At 41.9% G+C, this 19045-nt stretch overlaps 1 protein-coding gene across 1 annotated transcript; it reads right to left on the reverse strand.

Annotated features, from left to right (window-relative positions):
* Positions 1 to 3296: 3296 nt before the first annotated feature.
* SUMO2 (small ubiquitin like modifier 2) lies at positions 3297 to 13533 on the reverse strand. The gene is made up of 4 exons (XM_073311309.1): positions 13393 to 13533; positions 11219 to 11350; positions 5532 to 5603; positions 3297 to 3933 (listed from the first exon to the last, which is right to left on the reverse strand). Exons 1-4 carry the CDS (start codon positions 13411 to 13413, stop codon positions 3871 to 3873), a joined length of 288 nt encoding a protein of 95 aa, XP_073167410.1. The 5' UTR covers positions 13414 to 13533; the 3' UTR covers positions 3297 to 3870.
* Between the last annotated feature and the right edge of the window lie 5512 nt (positions 13534 to 19045).

Genomic DNA, 19045 nt, shown 5'->3' on the forward strand with positions numbered 1-19045 from the left:
TATATGGATTTAAATCTCTAATTTTAGGCACTCAAGTTTGAAAATGTTGGCATAGGTTATTTGCCAAAGACAAGACTGAATCAGAACCCAGGACTCCTGCTAGTGCCCTATTTTAACTCCTAGATTACACATTTTTATTAAGACAACAGTTATGGGGAAATAAGTCTTAGGGTGTCCAAAAATTGACATTGCATATTGTTTGGTGGGATAGCCGTGATTTATGAAGAGCCAGTAAAATTAAACTGTATCTTACTGAGGATCTAATGCGGAGTCTGTTGCATTAAGATTTTTGTATTGAAGGAGGTCATGTGGTCCCTATTGTATGTAGCTAATATGCATTGCCTGCAACATTTCTATCCTTTATGGGTCTATTGACTTCATATCCTCATTAAGGAAACAAATTTGGGGGCTAAACTACATGACAATCACTTTAAAATAAGTGTTATTTAGATGTTTGAGTGAAATCTCAAAATGCCCAGTCCCTTGAAGATCCCAAATGTATCATATATACAAAAGACTGCTGTCTGCACTAGGAAAAGCATCTGTTGACCAATTCTCCTCTGCCTTTCTTCAAATGGGGTTGAAAACAGTTTGGCTGCTAGTGTAAACAGGAAAACCATTTGGATGGGGTCTGGACCTAGCAACCAAACCATTTTCATCCCTGACCCAGTTTTAACCAGTTTTTTGAAACAATGCTGAACATTTGTTCTGATCCACACTGGTAGAAAAGCCATGTCCAGATGAACCTGTTCCTGACACCCATCATCAGCAATAGGTTATTTTCCTCACACAGGCAGCACATTCAGACTGTGGGAAGCAGGACTCAACAGCAAAACCTCCAAGCTGTTTGGCAGTCTACAAAGGAAGTATCACTTAAGTCAAAAGGATACAAACTGCAAGAGCATACCAGGACAAATATCCTAAGGACAAGTTTGTGGACGTAAAAAGGATTTGATATGCTATCCCTGCTACATTTTATATGTTGGAATGAATAAGCGCCTTCTATTCATCAGTTTGCAAGACTAGTTGAGGGGAAAAAAAATCTCTGAAGGATTTGTGGACAATAGTTTTAGTTATCAAATGTTTTTAAGACAATAGGAGTTTGTACTCAAACAGTCATCTTCCAGTACTACTGAAGACAGCTGTTTGAGCAGACACTTTCAGGCAACATCAACTGGAGAATGAGGTACTAGACACAAAGAAATTGAAGTTAACCGATTGTGGCTTTTGTTTTAGTAACATGTTGAAATCCTTCTGCAAGGACTTAACATAAGATGTAGAGGGATATTCTTAAAGCTACAGCACCTGACTCATTGCTACAGAGAATTATATTTTTCCTCCCTCTTTTACACAGTGAAACATTTGTAAATTGGATATAAACCCATTTTAAAGGTCTAGTTTCCTTGACTACTCCCCTTGATATTGACAGGAATTCAATGGGCAGGTTAATGACAAATGCAGCACCATTGAACTTCTGTATGAGGTTTAAGGGATACCATACCACTTTTGAAAACATATGGGTGCTCCCTGCCTGTTTTTTTTGTTTTTGTTTTGTTTTGTTTATTTTTTTAACTCCTAACCCCTGAGGGAAGAAGGAACATAAATCAAAATGCAACTGGAAGTTTTCAGCCTACCTGTTGGCAGGAGAGATCAATAAATGAAATGTAAGAAGACCTCATCCTCTATTTTAGAAGCTTAAGCAAGTTCAAACAGATCTCTTCCGGATGAACAGAGAGCTTTTTCCAAAGAACTAAGTCTTGGCATGATACCATCCAGATGAAAGAAATTGTAGAGACTCGGGGTGGGTTTTCAGAAATGTTGGGCTAGACAAGTCTTTCCTGGCCAGGTTGAATGGCAGAGCTTTTGAAGCTCTCTCAGAATCCCACATAGGAATCTGAAGGAGGAAACAAAGACTAAACAGAGTCATTGAACTATTTTTTAAAAGGAATCATTTTGCCTGTGGCTCCAAATATAGAAATATCTGCAGCAAAGAGCAATTTCATCTCTGCAGGACAATGTAGATCAGAAGTGCAGTCCAGAACAAGTGCATGCTGAGGAAGGAAAGACTCTGCTTACTAGGACTGGGGATTCCTTAAAATTAACTGAAGTGGCCTACAACCAGAAACTAATACTCCCAATAGTTATTTGAAAAATTACCACAAAGCACAGGCTCGTTCAGTAGTTTATTCTTCACAGATGTTTATGAGTCCTCTGAAGGTGGGTAACAATGTGTTACCAGGTGATCTGAGAAAACACCATTCAATCATCTAACTTTTCTAAAGCATAGAGGCCATATCATTCTACCATACATGGAATCATTGTGAGTGAAATTATTTCATTTGCTTGGGCAGCAGGCAGAGGGATCACTCACACAATGATCAACTCTTGGGGCTATTTGTCTTCTTGCAAAAGCTGGTCATAAAGGACAGGGCTTTACTTCCTACTTCCTTTATGCATAAAGGACTATGACTAGCCAAAAGCCTTAGGAGACTCCTGGTGAAGTAGAACAGACCTAAAGCCAAACAGGAACATTCTATACAGACAGTGAAGGGAGAAAGTAATAAGAGATCTTCATGGTCTTTCATTGAAGTCTTGGATTACAGCTCCACTCCACTGTAGCCCTCATATTTTGTACTCTTCTTTGATATATGACTCAGTGCTTAAATGGGGCTTGGACTCTTTCTCTTTCACCCTGTAACACAGCATAATGTTGAAGCAGGGTTTGGAACCTTCTTTACAATAAATGAATGCACCCATGGACAGAGATCAAGTTTCTGATCTATCTTCTATACTTCATGGATTCTCACCTTGATATTCCAAACATATCTCCCCTAATCCACATTAATGTAAACTGAACACTCTTCCTACCTCAGTTTCCCCATCTGTAAAATGGGGACTATACTTATTTGCTTACCACATAGGGTATGTCTGCACTACAGCTGGTAGCCAACCTCCCAGCGTGGGCAGACAGACTTGCACTAGCAGAGCTCAAGTTGGGTGCTTCAAAATAGCAGTGTGGATGTTGCATCTCAAGATGACCCCTTAGTTTGAGTTCTGGTGGCTAGCCTGAGCCTCTGCCGGGGCTGCAACATCCAAGCTGGTATTTTCAGGGTACTAGCTCAAGCCCCACTAGTGCAAGTGTCTACCTGGGCTGAGAGGCTTGCTCCCAGCTGCAGCGTAGACATACCCATACAGGTATAGGCGTTTGAGGATTAAAGTTTGTAAATCGTTGTGGAGATATAAAGAGCTACAAGTGCTAAGTATTATCACTATGCAGAAAAATAAAGAAAAACTGATTATTTTAAACAAGAAGTTTATTTAAACAACAAGATGCTTTACTTGAAGGGAAAACTATCTAGGATCAATGTTTTTTGGAGTAATTTACCCCTACTTAGACAGAGATTGCTCTACATGTAACAGCTACGTACAAAAAAGTTATAAAATCGTCCTTGGTTTTACAATGATAAAAGAAAAACATTGAAATTATCCAATCAAACAAAGTATGCAATATTTTTGTTTGTCAACAGTGAGAGCAAAATAACTTACTGGAATATAAAGATAAAAGTTGAAGGAGCATGCCACGATGGAGAAAAGGGGTATTTTCACAGAACCAGTTTTTTTTCCCACCCCATCTCCGTTCCATGTTGATCAAAACATACCATTGGCCATTTAGTTAAAAAAAATATGCATTGTGTCTGTGCACATACACCAGTTACTTTATGTACAATAGAAGGAAGAGGGAAAAAGAGAGAAGAGAAAAAACTATACTGCAGTAGTCAGGATGTGGCTGAACCAAGTCTCATTTTTCTAATTGTGAATGTGTCATCTGTGGGAGCACAGTTCTGGAGAGGAAAGTAGCAGGTTCTCTTTTTAGTAGACTCCTCCTGTCTGCTGCTGGAACACATCAATTGTATCTTCATCCTCCATTTCCAACTGCATCAGAAAGAAAGAATTGTTTTCAGCTCAGCTGATTAAATATTAGACATATTTGAAATGTTCTTAGTTTCACATCTACCTCTAACCACAACTTAAAATCAGAACAAACTCCCAACGTATTGCATTCACCCTGCTTCATAGGAACATTACATTTAAAGAGTGATATAAAGAATGGTGGATAACTATTTAAAATAAAGTAAGATACATGAGTATAGTGATCTACTCCTCTCTAAAGGCCTCACAGACATTACTATGTTTTAATCTTCTTGCCTGCTCCATCAGACCACTTCATCCCTCCCATTTCCCTTAGAACACCACCTCCGTCCCACTTCGTGGTTGTTCAAACGCACAGCATCTAAGTGGCTTAAGCTACAGTACTAAAAGCAAATTATTATGGCCAAAGTCCCTACATCCAGTAAGTAACAAAAAAAGAAAATGGGATACCAGTTACTAAGTACGAAGAATTTGAGGATAGAGACTGTTTCTAGACATGTTATATGGTAAAGTAAATAAAGTACCAGAGTACTAAACTGCAGGCCATATTACTATAGCAGTCTTTTCTATAATGCAAGTCTCGCAACTGGCACTCTGGGGCCCTTACAGGTATGTTTACACCGCAAAAAAAGGCGCGCGGCATCAAGTCTAAGATCAGGTCTACAGTACATCGGAGCCGCTGCAGCACTTCTAGTGTAATTCTAAGGGCCAGATTCTGCATCTATCGAAAGTCCACAGTGTTTGCTGTTTTCAATAAACTGATTTAGCTTTAACATAGCATGCATAGAGAGGAGTACAAATTGCATATGATTTTAATTCTCAGCATTTCAGGTTCAATCAAAAGTTTAAATTTAAATAGCTAGAGTGGCAAAAGTCTGGAGACAACCACCCTATGACAACATTGGCAAAACTGTGAAGTCCCTTATTTATCATGAAACGGCATGCTGAAAGCGTGAACTTCAAACAGCATGCAATTCAGGGGCAACTGCTTGTATGCAACTATAGAGAACACTCCAGAAAGACATTCTTGGGCATCCCCACCCATTACTGCCACAGTGAACCAGCATCCTACATTACTGGATTGATTTTTGTCTTTAACTTACATACTTCAACCAGCCCAACTGCACAACATTTGGTAACTTCATATTACTGAGATACTAACAAACTAGAGATACTGGACAATAATTTTCACATTACAGCGTACAGTTCCACAATACAGAACCATCACCTGCCAGGCCTGTCAATATGCTAACGAACACAAATTATTATTTGAAGGAGAACACCAATACTTACCTGCCAGGACTATTAACCCACCACAATCATTGAACCCATAAAGTAATATCCTTACAGGGCTTAGAATCAGTAGAAGCTGTAAATCAACTTATCTGGCACTGTGGTGGTATAAAATTAATATTCTAGATGCAGAATACAGTGTGATTCTATTCCCAACAGTTCAGAACTAGTTACTGTAAAAGTCTGAAGTTATACCAATGGTCAAGTTCTGTTACTTAAGCATCAAGAGTTACATGGCTGTTTCTCTTTAGCAGTAGTGTTATACACAACTATTAATTTCTGTAGCAAACTTTAAGTATAATTTTTACCTGTGCAGGTGTATCTGTTTCATTGATTGGCTGCCCATCGAACCGGAATCTGATTTGCCTCATTGACAAACCCTGGCGCAAAGAGAAATAAGTGACATGTTAAAAAACTGTTCAGTCTTCACTCTGACTTGTAACTGGAGCTATGTTTTGATTATGACCTGTTTTGAATAACAAATTGCAATGTGTTTAGTTTCTGAAAGATGCATCATTGTCCCTACTAACTGGGCATTAAATAAAGTGTACTAGAAATCCCAAATCAAGTCCTGAAGGCCAGAAGCCACTGAAAAAAAATTTTTTTTTTTTTTACAAGAATTTTAAATAATTCAGTTGGAGGAAAGTTAGAAGTAGCACTTTGGGTGATAAGTGTCACAAGGGGAATAATATCCCTGCTCAAATGTTCAGCACAGCTCAATTTCACTTTCTTTAAAAGCAGCAATATTCTATGAACCCTTTCCTTCTTCTCATGGAAAGCCCACATCAATCTGTTAGTCTGAAGTGACTCAAGAAGTAGCTGATTAATCCTGAATGGTTACTTTTGGAATTAATTTAAACTTCCAGCATCTAATGCTGATATCAAGTCTAACCTCCTTATTGAATTTAAGAGACTCATGAGATGAAATTACAGAACCTTGACTATTTAGAACACACACAAGATGAGAAACCAGTAGAATGAACCATTTCAGAGAGCAAATGAAGTTAGGTTTTAAGGGAGTCATATACCTTCAGAGGGAGACTACCCAGATAAGATAATTTTAATTAAGAAATTTCTATTATCACTCTCACTAAAATCATTTGGCGACCCTTTCCATCCCCCAAAGTACTGTTTCTCATTCTCACGTGGGCTGACAGACTGAAAACAAACTAGCTAAATAGTAATCACAACTCTGCACTTTGTTTTCGAAGAGCATTACAAACTAAACTTCACAGCACCCTTCTTCAGCTGGCCTATCCTCATTCTACACATAGGGAAAGATTAAGGGTTGGTCTTCATTTAAAACTTATAGCAGCATGACTATGTCAGTCAGGGTGTGAAAACAAACATCTCTGAGCAACATAGCTTTGCTGACAAAACCCCTTGCGAAGATGCAACTATGACAAGAGAAGAGGGCTTCTGTTGGTATAGCTAACACTGTTTAGGGAAGTGGTGTTCCTACAATAGCCTAAAACTCCTTCTGTCAGTGTCCATTATGTCTATGTAGAGCAGACAGCCCAAGTGAGTTAGGAAAGGATACAGTCAATGGCAGAGCTCTGTTGTCTCAGCCTCCCAGTTCTGTCCTCCACCTAATATATACTGTCTAGTTTTCCTGTAGGAGTCCTGAGCATTCAGCAAGATTATTTGTTTTTCAAGTGAGGTTAATGTGGTGGAAAGTGCTGGACTGACAACCCTGATGAGTTAAGTCCTCAGTTAGCCACGGAACAGATATAGGAGAGGAAAAAGAAATCTGTTTGATTAATTACTTGTTATGGGGGATTGTGTTGCCAGGAAAAATGTTTTAGCAAGAATATTCAGATTAGCAACATCTTACCAATTTATAGTTCACAATGAAGGAATCTCCCCACTAGGGTAACATCTCACCTTGAAGGACTGAAATAAGTTTTCAGATTCTGGTATTGTTCATCCATAAGCTCATCTGAGTTTAAGATATAAGCCTGTGGCTGACCAAACAGAAAAGTGGCTCCAGAACCCTCTGCTGCATTTGCCGAATTTGGTTCAAGCTCCAGTGTCAAAGGACAGAGTGCTGCATATAGGCATCTTACTCAGCCCTTGGGATGAAGCAACTGATGTTGCCAGCCTCTTCAGGAAACTAAGTCTAGTTACTAAAATAGTGTATTTGAAGGGAAGGACTAACAAGAGATGGAAACTGGAGGCTCCACTCAAGAGAAAAAGAACATACTACTTTCTCTGATGTTGTGGATCTTATATGTTGCATTCTGAAAAAGTTAAGTTATTTTGTAGTGGTTCCTGGCAATTTTGTACGGGTCCCAAGTGAGACTTAACAGAAAAATATACATTTGAGAACTCCAATCTCACAAAGAGATGGATTTTTCTGCATTTCAATATATTGGAACAATTTCCAGTAATACATTCTTCCCAGAAACAAATGATCCTCAATAGCCTTGATCTTCTGAACCTATATCTGAAGACCATTATATACACTACATTACTTCTACTCTTTAAAGGTATCTAGTCCTCTGCATTGACTAGTTTTTGTGTCTTCTCAATATGCATGAAGTTTTTTGCTTCAACTTTATGTTTCTTAGCCAAAATTTTCAAGCTTGGGAGTCTACAGCTAGGCACATAAGTTCTGATTTTTAGAAGTGCAAAGCATTCACAGTCCTCAATGACTTCAGATGGAAGTTGTGGGATCTATGAAAGCACCTATGAAAAATCTGCCCACCTGTTTAGATGCTTAAATATTTAAATGGATATTTGTCTTTAGGCCTTCAAGTTTGAAAGTCATTGCCCTTGACTTGTGAACCCTTTAAAATAGTTGCTTACCTCATTTCCTATTTTAACAGGATTTTGTACGTTACTTTATTCAAAATCTGGTTTCTGCTCATTGCAAAAATTGCCTAAATCCTAGTACTCATCCTGCCTCAGAGCGAGGGATGGGCTAGAAGACCTCTTAAGGTTCCTTCCAGCCCTACATTTCTAGGATTCTGATGGATTATTTTTCTATGGGAAAGCCAGAGTTTCTTGCATGAATTTTAATTAAAGAAATATGAACTCAACAAGCATTTTATACTGACTAATGTGGATATGAATGATACTTTCCACACATAATTAATATCACCTTTCATCCAGAATTCTCAACACACTTTACAGCAGTTTGATATATCTCACAACACACCATGAAGGTGGTGATATCCATATTTTACAATGGGGAAAACTGAGGTCAGATAACTTACCTAAGATAACAATGAGCCATTAGCAGGGCTAGAAAAAAAGATTCAACTCAACCATTCACTAATTTATCCTCATAACACCTAGTGGGGTAAGGAAGGTGTATGGACGGCACTCCTTCCCTTACATACTGGGACAGAAAAGGAGTACTTGTGGCACCTTAGAGACTAACAAATTTATTTGACCATAAGCTTTCGTGAGCTACAGCTCACTTCATCGGATGCTGTAGCTCACGAAAGCTTATGCTCAAATAAATGTTAGTCTCTAAGGTGCCACAAGTACTCCTTTTCTTTTTGCGGATACAGACTAACACAGCTGCTACTCTGAATACTGGAACAGGGTGCTTATAGTGCAGTAGTATTCCTAAGTGAAAGGATGCACCATTCAAAATGGTCTCTGATTCTGTCAAGTGCAGTTGTCACTCAAACCAAATCCACTCTCACCATTAAGCAAGTCTGCTGAACTCCTCCTGCATAATACCTAGGTTTCCTGAGGCTCCCAAGATTAGCTCAAACCCGGACATGGAAAAAAGTACATTATAAGCACCTTTGATCATATGTTATACATTGAAATCATACAACTAAAGCAGAATAACTTAAATGAGACAAAAAGAAAAGGAGTACTTGTGGCACCTTAGAGACTAACCAATTTATTTGAGCATGAGCTTTCGTGAGCTACAGCTCACTTCATCGGATGCATAAGTGAGCTGTAGCTCACGAAAGCTCATGCTCAAATAAATTGGTTAGTCTCTAAGGTGCCACAAGTACTCCTTTTCTTTTTGAGAATACAGACTAACACGGCTGTTACTCTGAAACATGTCCTTAAATGAGACAATAGCTTTCATTTGATCTTATTGTATAAATCCCTTGAAATAATCCCATCTCAGCAGGAGAAAGACCGAATTGCTAGATTTAGGCCTGGCCTACACAGTGCTTGTATCAATGTATCTGTTTTGGGCAGGAATCTGATTTTTACTGAAATAGTTATACTGGCACAACATGCAATGTACATAGAGTTATAGAGGTATAAAGGTGTTTTAACTATACCAATATTGTTAAAGCTTGCATGTACAGATTAATGTTGAAAACAAGCCTTTTAGAGAAGGGGACTTTTAAAAAACACATCCATGAGAAACTTCTGGACCAAGTGTCTCAGACAACTTTTCCCACAACTATAGCAACAAAATAGGTGTCAGTAAATTTCTTAAAATAAGATGATATTTCAAGCTCTGGGTATTCAACTCATCAAAAAAATAGCTTCTCTGCTGTCATTCTTATTTCTGCAACCACTGTTTGAAAACTCCTTTCTTCCAATATCTATTTACAACTTATACGAAGACTCAGTTGTTTGTATGATAACAGACTACTTGTTTACTCAGATGAGTTACTTAATCCACTAGACAACTAATCCACTAGAGCAGAGGTTCTCAAACAGTGGTCCACAAGCTCCATTCATGTGGTCTACTGATAGTTCCCTCTAAGGTGCGTGCCTGGGCGGCCGAACATGAGAGAATGAAGGGCCACCCACCCAATTAGTAGAGCCATGCAGGCGTGGCTCCACTAATTAGGTACCTGGACCCTGGAGAAGATGCACATGTAAGGTGAGGTGGTGGCCTTGGGGGGAATAGCAGGTAGGCAGGAGGGAGGAGAAGTGGGGGGAGAAGACGGGGTGGGGGGAATTTGGGATGTGCAGGGCTGTGGCAGCCAGAGAAAGAGGCGACTTTCCCCAGCTCTGGGGCTGCAGCTGCCAGGGAGAGACGCCTCCTCTTTCCCAGCCCTAGCTCGGGGGTTGCCACAGCGGGGGAGAGGGCACATTCATCGCATTAGAAAGGTAAGACTACTGATATTAAAGTATGAGTTGTGCGCTTTTATTTGTAGAACAAAAAACGATTATTATTAAGGTTTTTTTTACATAGCGCTTTTATCCAAAGCGCTTTACAATAGTTAGCTAACAGTACAAACAACATTTGGAAAGATCATTAAGTGGTCCGCTGAGACCCTCAGCAATTTTCAAGTGGTCCATGAAAAAAAAAGTTTGAGAACCACTGCACTCCAGAAAATGAAACTGATCATAAAGTCCACCTGTTCTTTCCCAGCCCACCCCCATATACTTTTACATTTCAAAGAAATCTATGACCAGCTATTGGCACTTCCTATCTCAGTACAGTAAAACTAAGGCCACAAATCAGAAGTCTGAGATAAGATCAAGACCAAACAAACAACTGTTATAGAAGTACCATTATTACTGTTCAACTGCCTAGCCACACTTCCTTCTTCCACACCCTCTCTATGTTTTGGAAGATAGCAACATTAAAGCTGCCTTCCAACAGGAGGGGGCTGTAAAGGAGATAAAGATAATTTAACAAAAAGAAAAGGAGTACTAGTGGCACCTTAGAGACGAACCAATTTATCTGAGCATAAGCTTTCGTGAGCTACAGCTCACTTCATTGGATGCATCCGATGAAGTGAGCTGTAGCTCACAAAAGCTTATGCTCAGATAAATTGGTTCATCTCTAAGGTGCCACTAGTACTCCTTTTCTTTTTGCGAATACAGACTAACACAGCTGCTACTCTGAAAAGATAATTTAACTTTATCTATTTCTTGAAAACTTTCTTCCAGTCTATTTAGCAACAGACCCTTGAAGCAATACATATTCGGCAACGTGATATGTTTTGTTAAATATGCAATACTGTGATAAGACATTTACTGTCCTCATCCACCTTAATGAAGATGACCCCTCTTATGGACATTACTTCCTTTAGTGTTCACACAAGCACCTCACCTGTCGTTCACAATAAGCTTTCATTAGTTTACTAAGTGGCGTGTGCCTCTTAATCTTAAACTGCACCACAGACCCATCTTGCCCTGCCACCTTCAGATTAATGTGGTCATTGTTTTCAGTCTTCACTCCTTCCTGTTGAGGAGAAAAGAAAGAAAGGAGAGGTATGATTTAAAAAGTATGAAATAAGTTAACATTTTACCATGTGGCAACAGGCCATTACAGAGGAGCAAAAGTACTCTACAAGCATCACACTTTGAATTATGAAATAACGTTAGTCTTTCAATTTTCCTAGTGTGAAACTCTTCCTAATTTGGAAAAGCAAAAACCCAACAGTATTGAAATTAACAAATTCTTTCTAGGTCTACTGAAATTCATTAGTACAAACAACGGTGATGGAAGATAAACTTGAAAGGAAGACAGACACATACTAGCTGTTTAACTACAAAAATTCTTCAAAGCTAAAGAAATAAGAATATTGTTGTCATGTGTTCATATACAACAGTACATTTTATCCTTTTAAAGAAAACTAAATTTACATTTAGGATTATAATCTCAAATATCCTATAAAATCTCTCTCTCACTGTATTTCAACTAAACCAGTAAAGCTATTTCTGCCATTTACAGATTACAGGAAAGTTTAAATTTAACGTCAGTACCACAGCTCTCAAAAGGAAACAAGTTCAGACCTTGCATCTTGTTAGACTTCCATGAGAGTCCTTTAAAGTGATTAAGTCCTGAAACTGGCAGTTCTATTCTTTTTTAAACAAGTAGAAACAATTTAAACCTTCTGCTTCAATATAAACATATTATACACAAATAAAGCAAAAACTACTTTAGGGTTTTTATTTTCATACATTGATAGATTCCAAAGGCCAGAGGGATCCATTATGATCTAGTTCAGCCTCCACAAGCCATAGAATTTCTCCAAAATAATTCCTAGAGCTTATCTTTTAGAAAAAAACAAACCCAAACTCGATTTAAAAATTGTCAATGATGGAGACTCCACCATGACCCCTGGCAATTTGTTCCAATGGTTAATTACTCTCACCATTAAAAACGTATGCCTCATTTCCAAATAATTTGGGGGTGGGATGGGGGAGGGCGCTCTCTAATGCCAATGATAAAAAGCTACCCAATGCAATAACACAACAGGAGTCAGTTCAAACTAAGCATCAGACAGCTCTTTGAGGCCTTTGCGTTTAATAAAAAAGTAATACCAAAGACACTGAGCACAGGGGGCTGTGTTCCAGCTTCACCCCATGCCACCCTATTGGGCCAAGTCCTCCCAATTCCAGCCTCGCATAAGATTTCAGAAGAAACAAGGTATAAACAGGGGGCCAGGTCTGCGTGTGACAGATTCTCCAGCAAAAGGGGGGGTGGGGGGAGATAACCACAGCCTGCTGCCTAGGGAGAGTTACAGTCAGAGCCCTGGAGGAGAGGGAGGATGGGTCCTTTAAATGGGAGAGGCTTTTGGCGCCTTCAAACTCCATTTAAAATGAAAACGCAGCAGCAGGGACTCACAGGCTGCTCCATGCTGCTCTCATCCCCCCTGCCAGGCCGCTCAGAGCCTCCTGAGACCCGCCCAGGGCAAGGGGCGCTGGGCAGCAGGAGGCACAAAAGAGCGAGGCGGGGTTGGGGGGGGTGTTGATCAGCCTCCCCAGGCCCAGAAGAGCTGGGACCGCCGCGCTGTTTCAGGGTCCCTCCTTCCCAGGGGAGGCCTGGGCAACGCCAAGGCTGGGCTGAGCTGCCCCCCTCTCAGAGGGGGAGGGCTGGGAACTGCCTCAGCTCAGGGTAGGTGCGGGATGCTGCAGCCCGTCTCCCCCTGCAGAGCAAGGCCCGGGCCCACATGGGCGGAGGATCCAGCCCCTCGGGGAGGCGGGGGCCGCAGCCGCGCTTGGGCCTGCCTCCCTGGGGCAGGGGAGGAAGCACAGCTTCGGTTCGCCCCCCAGGGATCCCCCTGGCACGGAGCCAGGTCCTCCACCAGGGGAGACAGCGGGGCCGGGGCGGGCGGCCCTGCGGGGGCCGGAAAGCGGAGCACGAAGACGGCCAGGCCTGGTCGGAGGGGGGAGGAAAATGGCGCGCAGAGCCGGCGCGGCAGAGTCAGGGCTGCTCCCCCGCCAGGCCGGGGCCGGGCCTGACCTCTCCTTACCCCCGTTCGGGGGTTTCTCCCTCACCTTGGGCTTTTCGTCGGCCATGGCAAGTCAGTAGGGTCCGGGCCGCTCCGAGCGCTTCACAAAGGGGGGAGAAAGACCGAGCGAGGCGAAGAGAGAGAGAGGGGGAGGCTTGGGTGAGCGCGCACGCACTGCCGCGGGGCCGCGCCTTACCTTGCGTGCGCGCGCCCGCGCCGCCCCCCAGCCCGGGCCCCATTGGGTCCGGCCGCCGGGAGCGCGCTGATCCGTTACATAACACGGCTGAGAGAAGGAGCGTGCGCGCGCACGGGCATCTCCCAGCCCTGCGTGCGCGCCCCCCGCCCGGCCGGGCGCAATGGGCTGTGCCGTGCCCGTGCGGAGTGTATTGTCCTCTCAAAATGGCCGCCGGTCTGCGGCTACGGCCTCCATTTGCCCAAGTGCCCCACCACACACCCCTCTACCCTCCTATAGCAGCCTTCCTCAGCCTTGCGCACTGTGCAGGTCTGGCCCTAGGTGGGTCCCCTGAAGTCCCCTAGATACACACCCAGGGGCCAAGGGGGCTCCTAACCAGTCCCTCCTGGGCTACAGACCTGACTCAAGTCACTCCAAGGTTCACCACACTCCCCTCATATACAGCTCCTTCTGGGCCCACACATGCCCCTGATTCACATGTATCCCCAGCTGGAGTCCTAGCCACAATTGTACTGTGGCCCTCATACACTGCCATGTCCCCCATACCCCTTTATTCAGCCCCCTTTGCACAGCACCGTGTAGGCTCTCAATTCCCCCCTCCCTCCCCCGTCTTTGCTACACAGTCCTCTGAATGCCCCCTTGTAAACCCACCCTTGGACTACCATGTCCCTCAGGTACACCTGCATCTCCATACATAGGAAGGTGCAGGTAAGGGTGTACATACCTATATGCCACCCTGAACCCACATCTGCAGCACCACCCAGTCCCTGGCCTTTAGAGATATCACCCCCCATCACTGCTACCCCCAGCCACCCGCTTGCGCCTCTGCCATATAACTCTCACTTAGGCCTTGTCTACACTAAAACACTACAGCTGCACTAGCTTTGAAATCCTCCTCCCCAAGAGCTGTTAGCACTCAACAGAAGATTTTTTTCCATTGAACTGGTGCTGGCTACAGCCAGGGTTAGGTTGGTATAGATACATTTTTCAAGAGGTGTGGATTTTTCACACCCCGAGAGACACAGCTATACTGCTGTAAAATACTAATGTAGACCAAGCCCTGTACACCACTTTGTGGTTGTAATGCTATCATCCTTCCCATTTACTCCTATACTATTTCCCGACACAGTATTACCAGCTAGAGTAGCAAAGTCCCAATATAGTATCATTACATTGATCCTTTTCAAACCTTCTTGTCCAGTGCTTCTCAAATTTTTTTTTCCCGCAGACCATTTGAAAATCGCTGAGGGTCTCCGCAGACCACTTAATGATTTTTCCAAATGTTTGTACCATTAGCTAACTATTGTAAAGCGCTGTGGATAAAAGAACTATATAAAACCCCCCCATACTTATTTTTTTGTTCCACAAATAAAAGCACACAACTATTTTTAATATCAGTAGTCTTACCTTTCTAATGTGATGGATGTGCCTTCTCCCCACTGCTGCGGCAGCCCCCGAGCTGAGTCTGGGAAGGAGGGGTGTCTCTCCCCCCACTGCAGCCACAGAGCTGAGGCTGGGAAGAAGGGCTGTTTCTCCCTGGCAGCCGCAGCTCTGGAGCTAGGGAAAGTTGCCTCTTTCTCTGGCTGCTGCAGTCCTGCACATCCCAAATTCCCCCCCAACCCCTCTTCTCACCCCACTGCCCCCTCCTATTCCCCACAAGGTCACCACCTCACCTTATATATGCGTCTTCTCCACGGTCCAGGCACCTAATTAGTGGAGCCACGCCTGCATGCCTCCACTAATTAGGTGGGTGGCTCTTCATCCTCTGTGTAGTCGCCCAGACACGCACCTTAGAGGGAACTATCCACGGACCACCTGAATGGAGCTTACAGACCACTGGTGGTCTGCTGATCATGTTTGAGAACCTCTCTTCTATTCTTACCCTTTCTCATTGCTAGTGGAGGGTCCAATACATTATATAAAGTGTTTATAAGGGGCTAGTTCAATTGTGAAGGACAGAATTCTCCCACCTCAAGGAATTCTGTGCTGGCTTTCCTCTCAAGAAATCGTAGGCATAAATCAAATCTGGTGAGATTCTTTCAAATTTAGTAGCTTCTGCTGAAGTCATGGGGCCTGTCCTGCATGTACACCGAAGGCAGAATCTGACTCAATTTCAAAGTTTATTTTTCAGATCCTTGAACTCAGGAAGAATGTGATATGATACTTAGAAAAATCACTTGATAACAGATATACTGGGACTAACTCAGAGCATTCTATTGTGAATCTCATTGATTATTTGACCCTTTCAAGTCACTGCTGCCATGCTTAAAAATGTCCTGGGACATTCAGGTGTTTCAAATCCAGCTATACATCAGAGAACCAATGATGTCTCAGTATATTTTGCTGGATCCAAACGACTCACAGTGACCGTTGTCACACATGCCATCTGGAAATTCATCCAAGAATTTATCAAGGTGATGGGAGACACCCATGGAATTGATGTTTGCACTTGTGAGACCTTCAGCTGATATCTAACAGCCTGAGACTAGGTTCCATCAAAGCTGTTCTTGAGTCTTTAAAGTTTAGGTCTTGCTAATGGAACTGTTTTCATCATATCCAGCTGTTTCAAGACATACTTGGGCTATGAGGCAAAAAACAAAACAAAATGTGTACATTTTTAATACATAAAGTTTGTGGGAGGTGCATTTTAGGAGCAGATACATTACAAAAATTGCACAGATGAAAACATTGAAAGTTGTGCAATGTCAAATAAGAAAACTTCGATTCACCAGCAAAACTCAACCTTCCTTTCAGATTTCCCCAGTATTGTTTCACTATGGATGCTGCTCCCCTTTTTTTATCGTCTTTTGCCATGGATTTTTCTTCTCTATTAGTAGTCCGCTTCTCAAAGCCCATCTAACTTAGCCTTACACAAGGTTGGCTGCAAACTGAATTCTCACACCCACTTGTTAGGCGTTGTCTAGAAATTAAATCTTCACACTAAGCTAGGTCCAAGAGTTTGAGGTAATCACAGGGCATCAGACCTACAGGAGGGACTTGGCCTATTGAGTCATACACTCTGTGGATTGACTGACCACTACCTACATCCAGTGCAGGGAACATAAATTTGCTTTGGGGAGCTGCATTATAGTCTGGCCTCCCATGTACTGTAACATTTTCACTCTATCACAGCACTGATAGTAGGAATCTAACATCAGATACCATGCAACCTTCTGGTCTCAACATTCTACTCCTTTTCATGTTCAAGGGGCCCCAATATGGTGCCTTCATAACATGGCTTGGATACAAACACAGGAAAGACCAAACTGTATTTGAACACTACCAATGTACTATTCATTCTGTATCCTGCTATGGAACACTGCATTCAGTTCTGGGCAACACATTCTATCAGAAAGATACTGGCTACCTGGAGAGAGTCAGAGGTTGAATTGGGAAGGGAGTGGAAGTGAGACATTCTTCCAAGCTGTATCTGCTTGAGGCACAACAACACTCCACTCACAGTAGATTGGGCAGATCTTCCTACAATAACTGTTCTTTCTTACATGTTTTGATCAGAAGTTAGTTATCTTTTTTGTTCCATGTTTGTATATCAACAAGCGCAATAGGATCCTGGTCCATGACTGGGGCTCTTGGGGGGGGATGTTTATAATACAAACAAAATAATCTTTATGCTTCAGTCTATACTCCGAGACAAGAGGGAGTTCATATCTCAACTATTGTTCCAGGTTTTCTGTCAAATAGTCAACAGTTTGAAGATTAACTTAGTAATCAAGCACTCCAGACTTGTAGGCTTTTTTTTTTGTGTGTGTGTGTGTGTGTTAAACAAAAGATTAGATTCTGGAACTCAAGATGACCAGGTCCACAAAAGGTACAGTTTGCAAAGATGCTACAAGCTGATGCAATTCAACTGCCAGAGACAGTTGAGTTTCAGGATGCGAAGGGTTAACATGCAAGGAATAATTTAGAGATAAAAGGGAAGGCGTAACAAGAGTCCACAAATTCTCAAAGGATACCAACACTAAGGAGGGAACAAAATTCTTTAGCGATGTACAAAAGTGTATCTACCATAGAACCTCTATGAACAGAAATTCCATGCTTGAGCAGTATGAGAATACTACCAACAACCTGACCAAAATGGTGATGTGACTGTGAAATATGCAGGGAAATTAGAGAGGCTACAAAAACAGAAAACCCAGTAACAGGAGATTTCAACTATCCCTATATTGACTAAGTACATGCTACCTCAGGACCGGATGCAGAGATAAAATTTTTAGACTATATTAATGACTGCTTCTTGAAAGAGCTAGTCCTGGAACCCACAAAGGGAGAGGCAATTCTTGATTTGTCCCAAATGGAGGATAGGATCTGATCCAAGAAGTAAATATAGCTGAACCACTCAGTAATAGCAACCATAATACAATTAAATTTAACATCCTTGTAGAGGGGGAAATACCAAAGAAACCCACCACAGTAGACTTTTACCTCAAAAAGGGGAACTACACAAAAATGAGGAAGCTAGTTAAATAGAAATTAAAAGGAAGAGATACGAGAGTGAAATGCCTACAAGACACAGGGAAACTATTTAAAAACACCACAATAAAGGCTCAGACTAAAGGTATAATCTAGATTACAGGTAAATCTAGGTTTCAGAACCCAGGATGAATTTGCATTGTTGGTAGTTATTAAAAACTAATATGTACCTGTAAATTAATCAAATTTGACCTAGAAATCATAGACAATAAGCGAGTCTCCTCACAATGGTATTTTTATAGGGTCACATTTCAGATGGAACCATACTTTAATGCTTCATGTGATTAGCCAAAGTGCAGCCATATTAGCTTTTTAATAAGGAAATTTGAAACACTAAATAGACCTCTTCACAACCAGATCTCAGGATCTCTACATCATCCTGAGTTTCCCCTGAGCTCTCAGCTGCTTTTGAGACCATCTACCCTGCCTTCCTCCTCCAAATCTTCTCTTCCTACCTCTCTGGTTGTACCTTCAGTGACCCCTCTTACCACCCTGCTCCCCTAACTCCTTCCTAGTCTCCATTTAGACACCACAGTTTTCATGGTCCCTTCTCTTTACACTCCTTGGGTGACCTCTTCTACCCATACAGCTCCAATTACGTTGATGACTTGAAATTCTATCTTTCCACTTCTGACCTGACTCCCTCAATCCAATCCACACCTCAGTCTCTCTGATAGCTCTTCCTGGGTATTTCATGTCAATTTAAATCCATCCCGGTTAAAAGTGAACTAATTTTTTAATCACTACCTGTCACTATGAAAACACAAAACAACGAGGAATACTTGTGGCACCTTATAGATGAACAATTTTATTTAGCATAAGCTTTCATTGGCTAAAACCCACTTCATCAGATGCATGGAGTGGAAAATACAGTAGGAAGATATATGCTAAATAAAATTGTTCGTCTATAAGATGCCACAAGTACTCCTCGTTGTTTTTGCTGATACAGACTAACACAGCTACCACTCTGAAACCTATGAAAACACAATCACCTTCCTTGTTACTCAGACCAGTA

The sequence above is a fragment of the Lepidochelys kempii genome, chromosome 14, assembly GCF_965140285.1.
Source record: "Lepidochelys kempii isolate rLepKem1 chromosome 14, rLepKem1.hap1, whole genome shotgun sequence".
In the NCBI taxonomy this organism is placed as follows: Eukaryota; Metazoa; Chordata; order Testudines; family Cheloniidae; genus Lepidochelys; species Lepidochelys kempii.

Bases quoted from the DNA above. Each gene is read 5' to 3' on its own strand.
- SUMO2 (XM_073311309.1), bottom strand. From the start codon at position 13,413: ATGGCCGACGAAAAGCCCAAG. The intron at 11,351-13,392 runs GTGAGGGAGAAA...TCTCCTCAACAG, and splicing joins TGGCCGACGAAAAGCCCAAG to GAAGGAGTGAAGACTGAAAA. The intron at 3,934-5,531 runs GTAAAAATTATA...TTTCTGATGCAG, and splicing joins AAACAGATACACCTGCACAG to TTGGAAATGGAGGATGAAGA.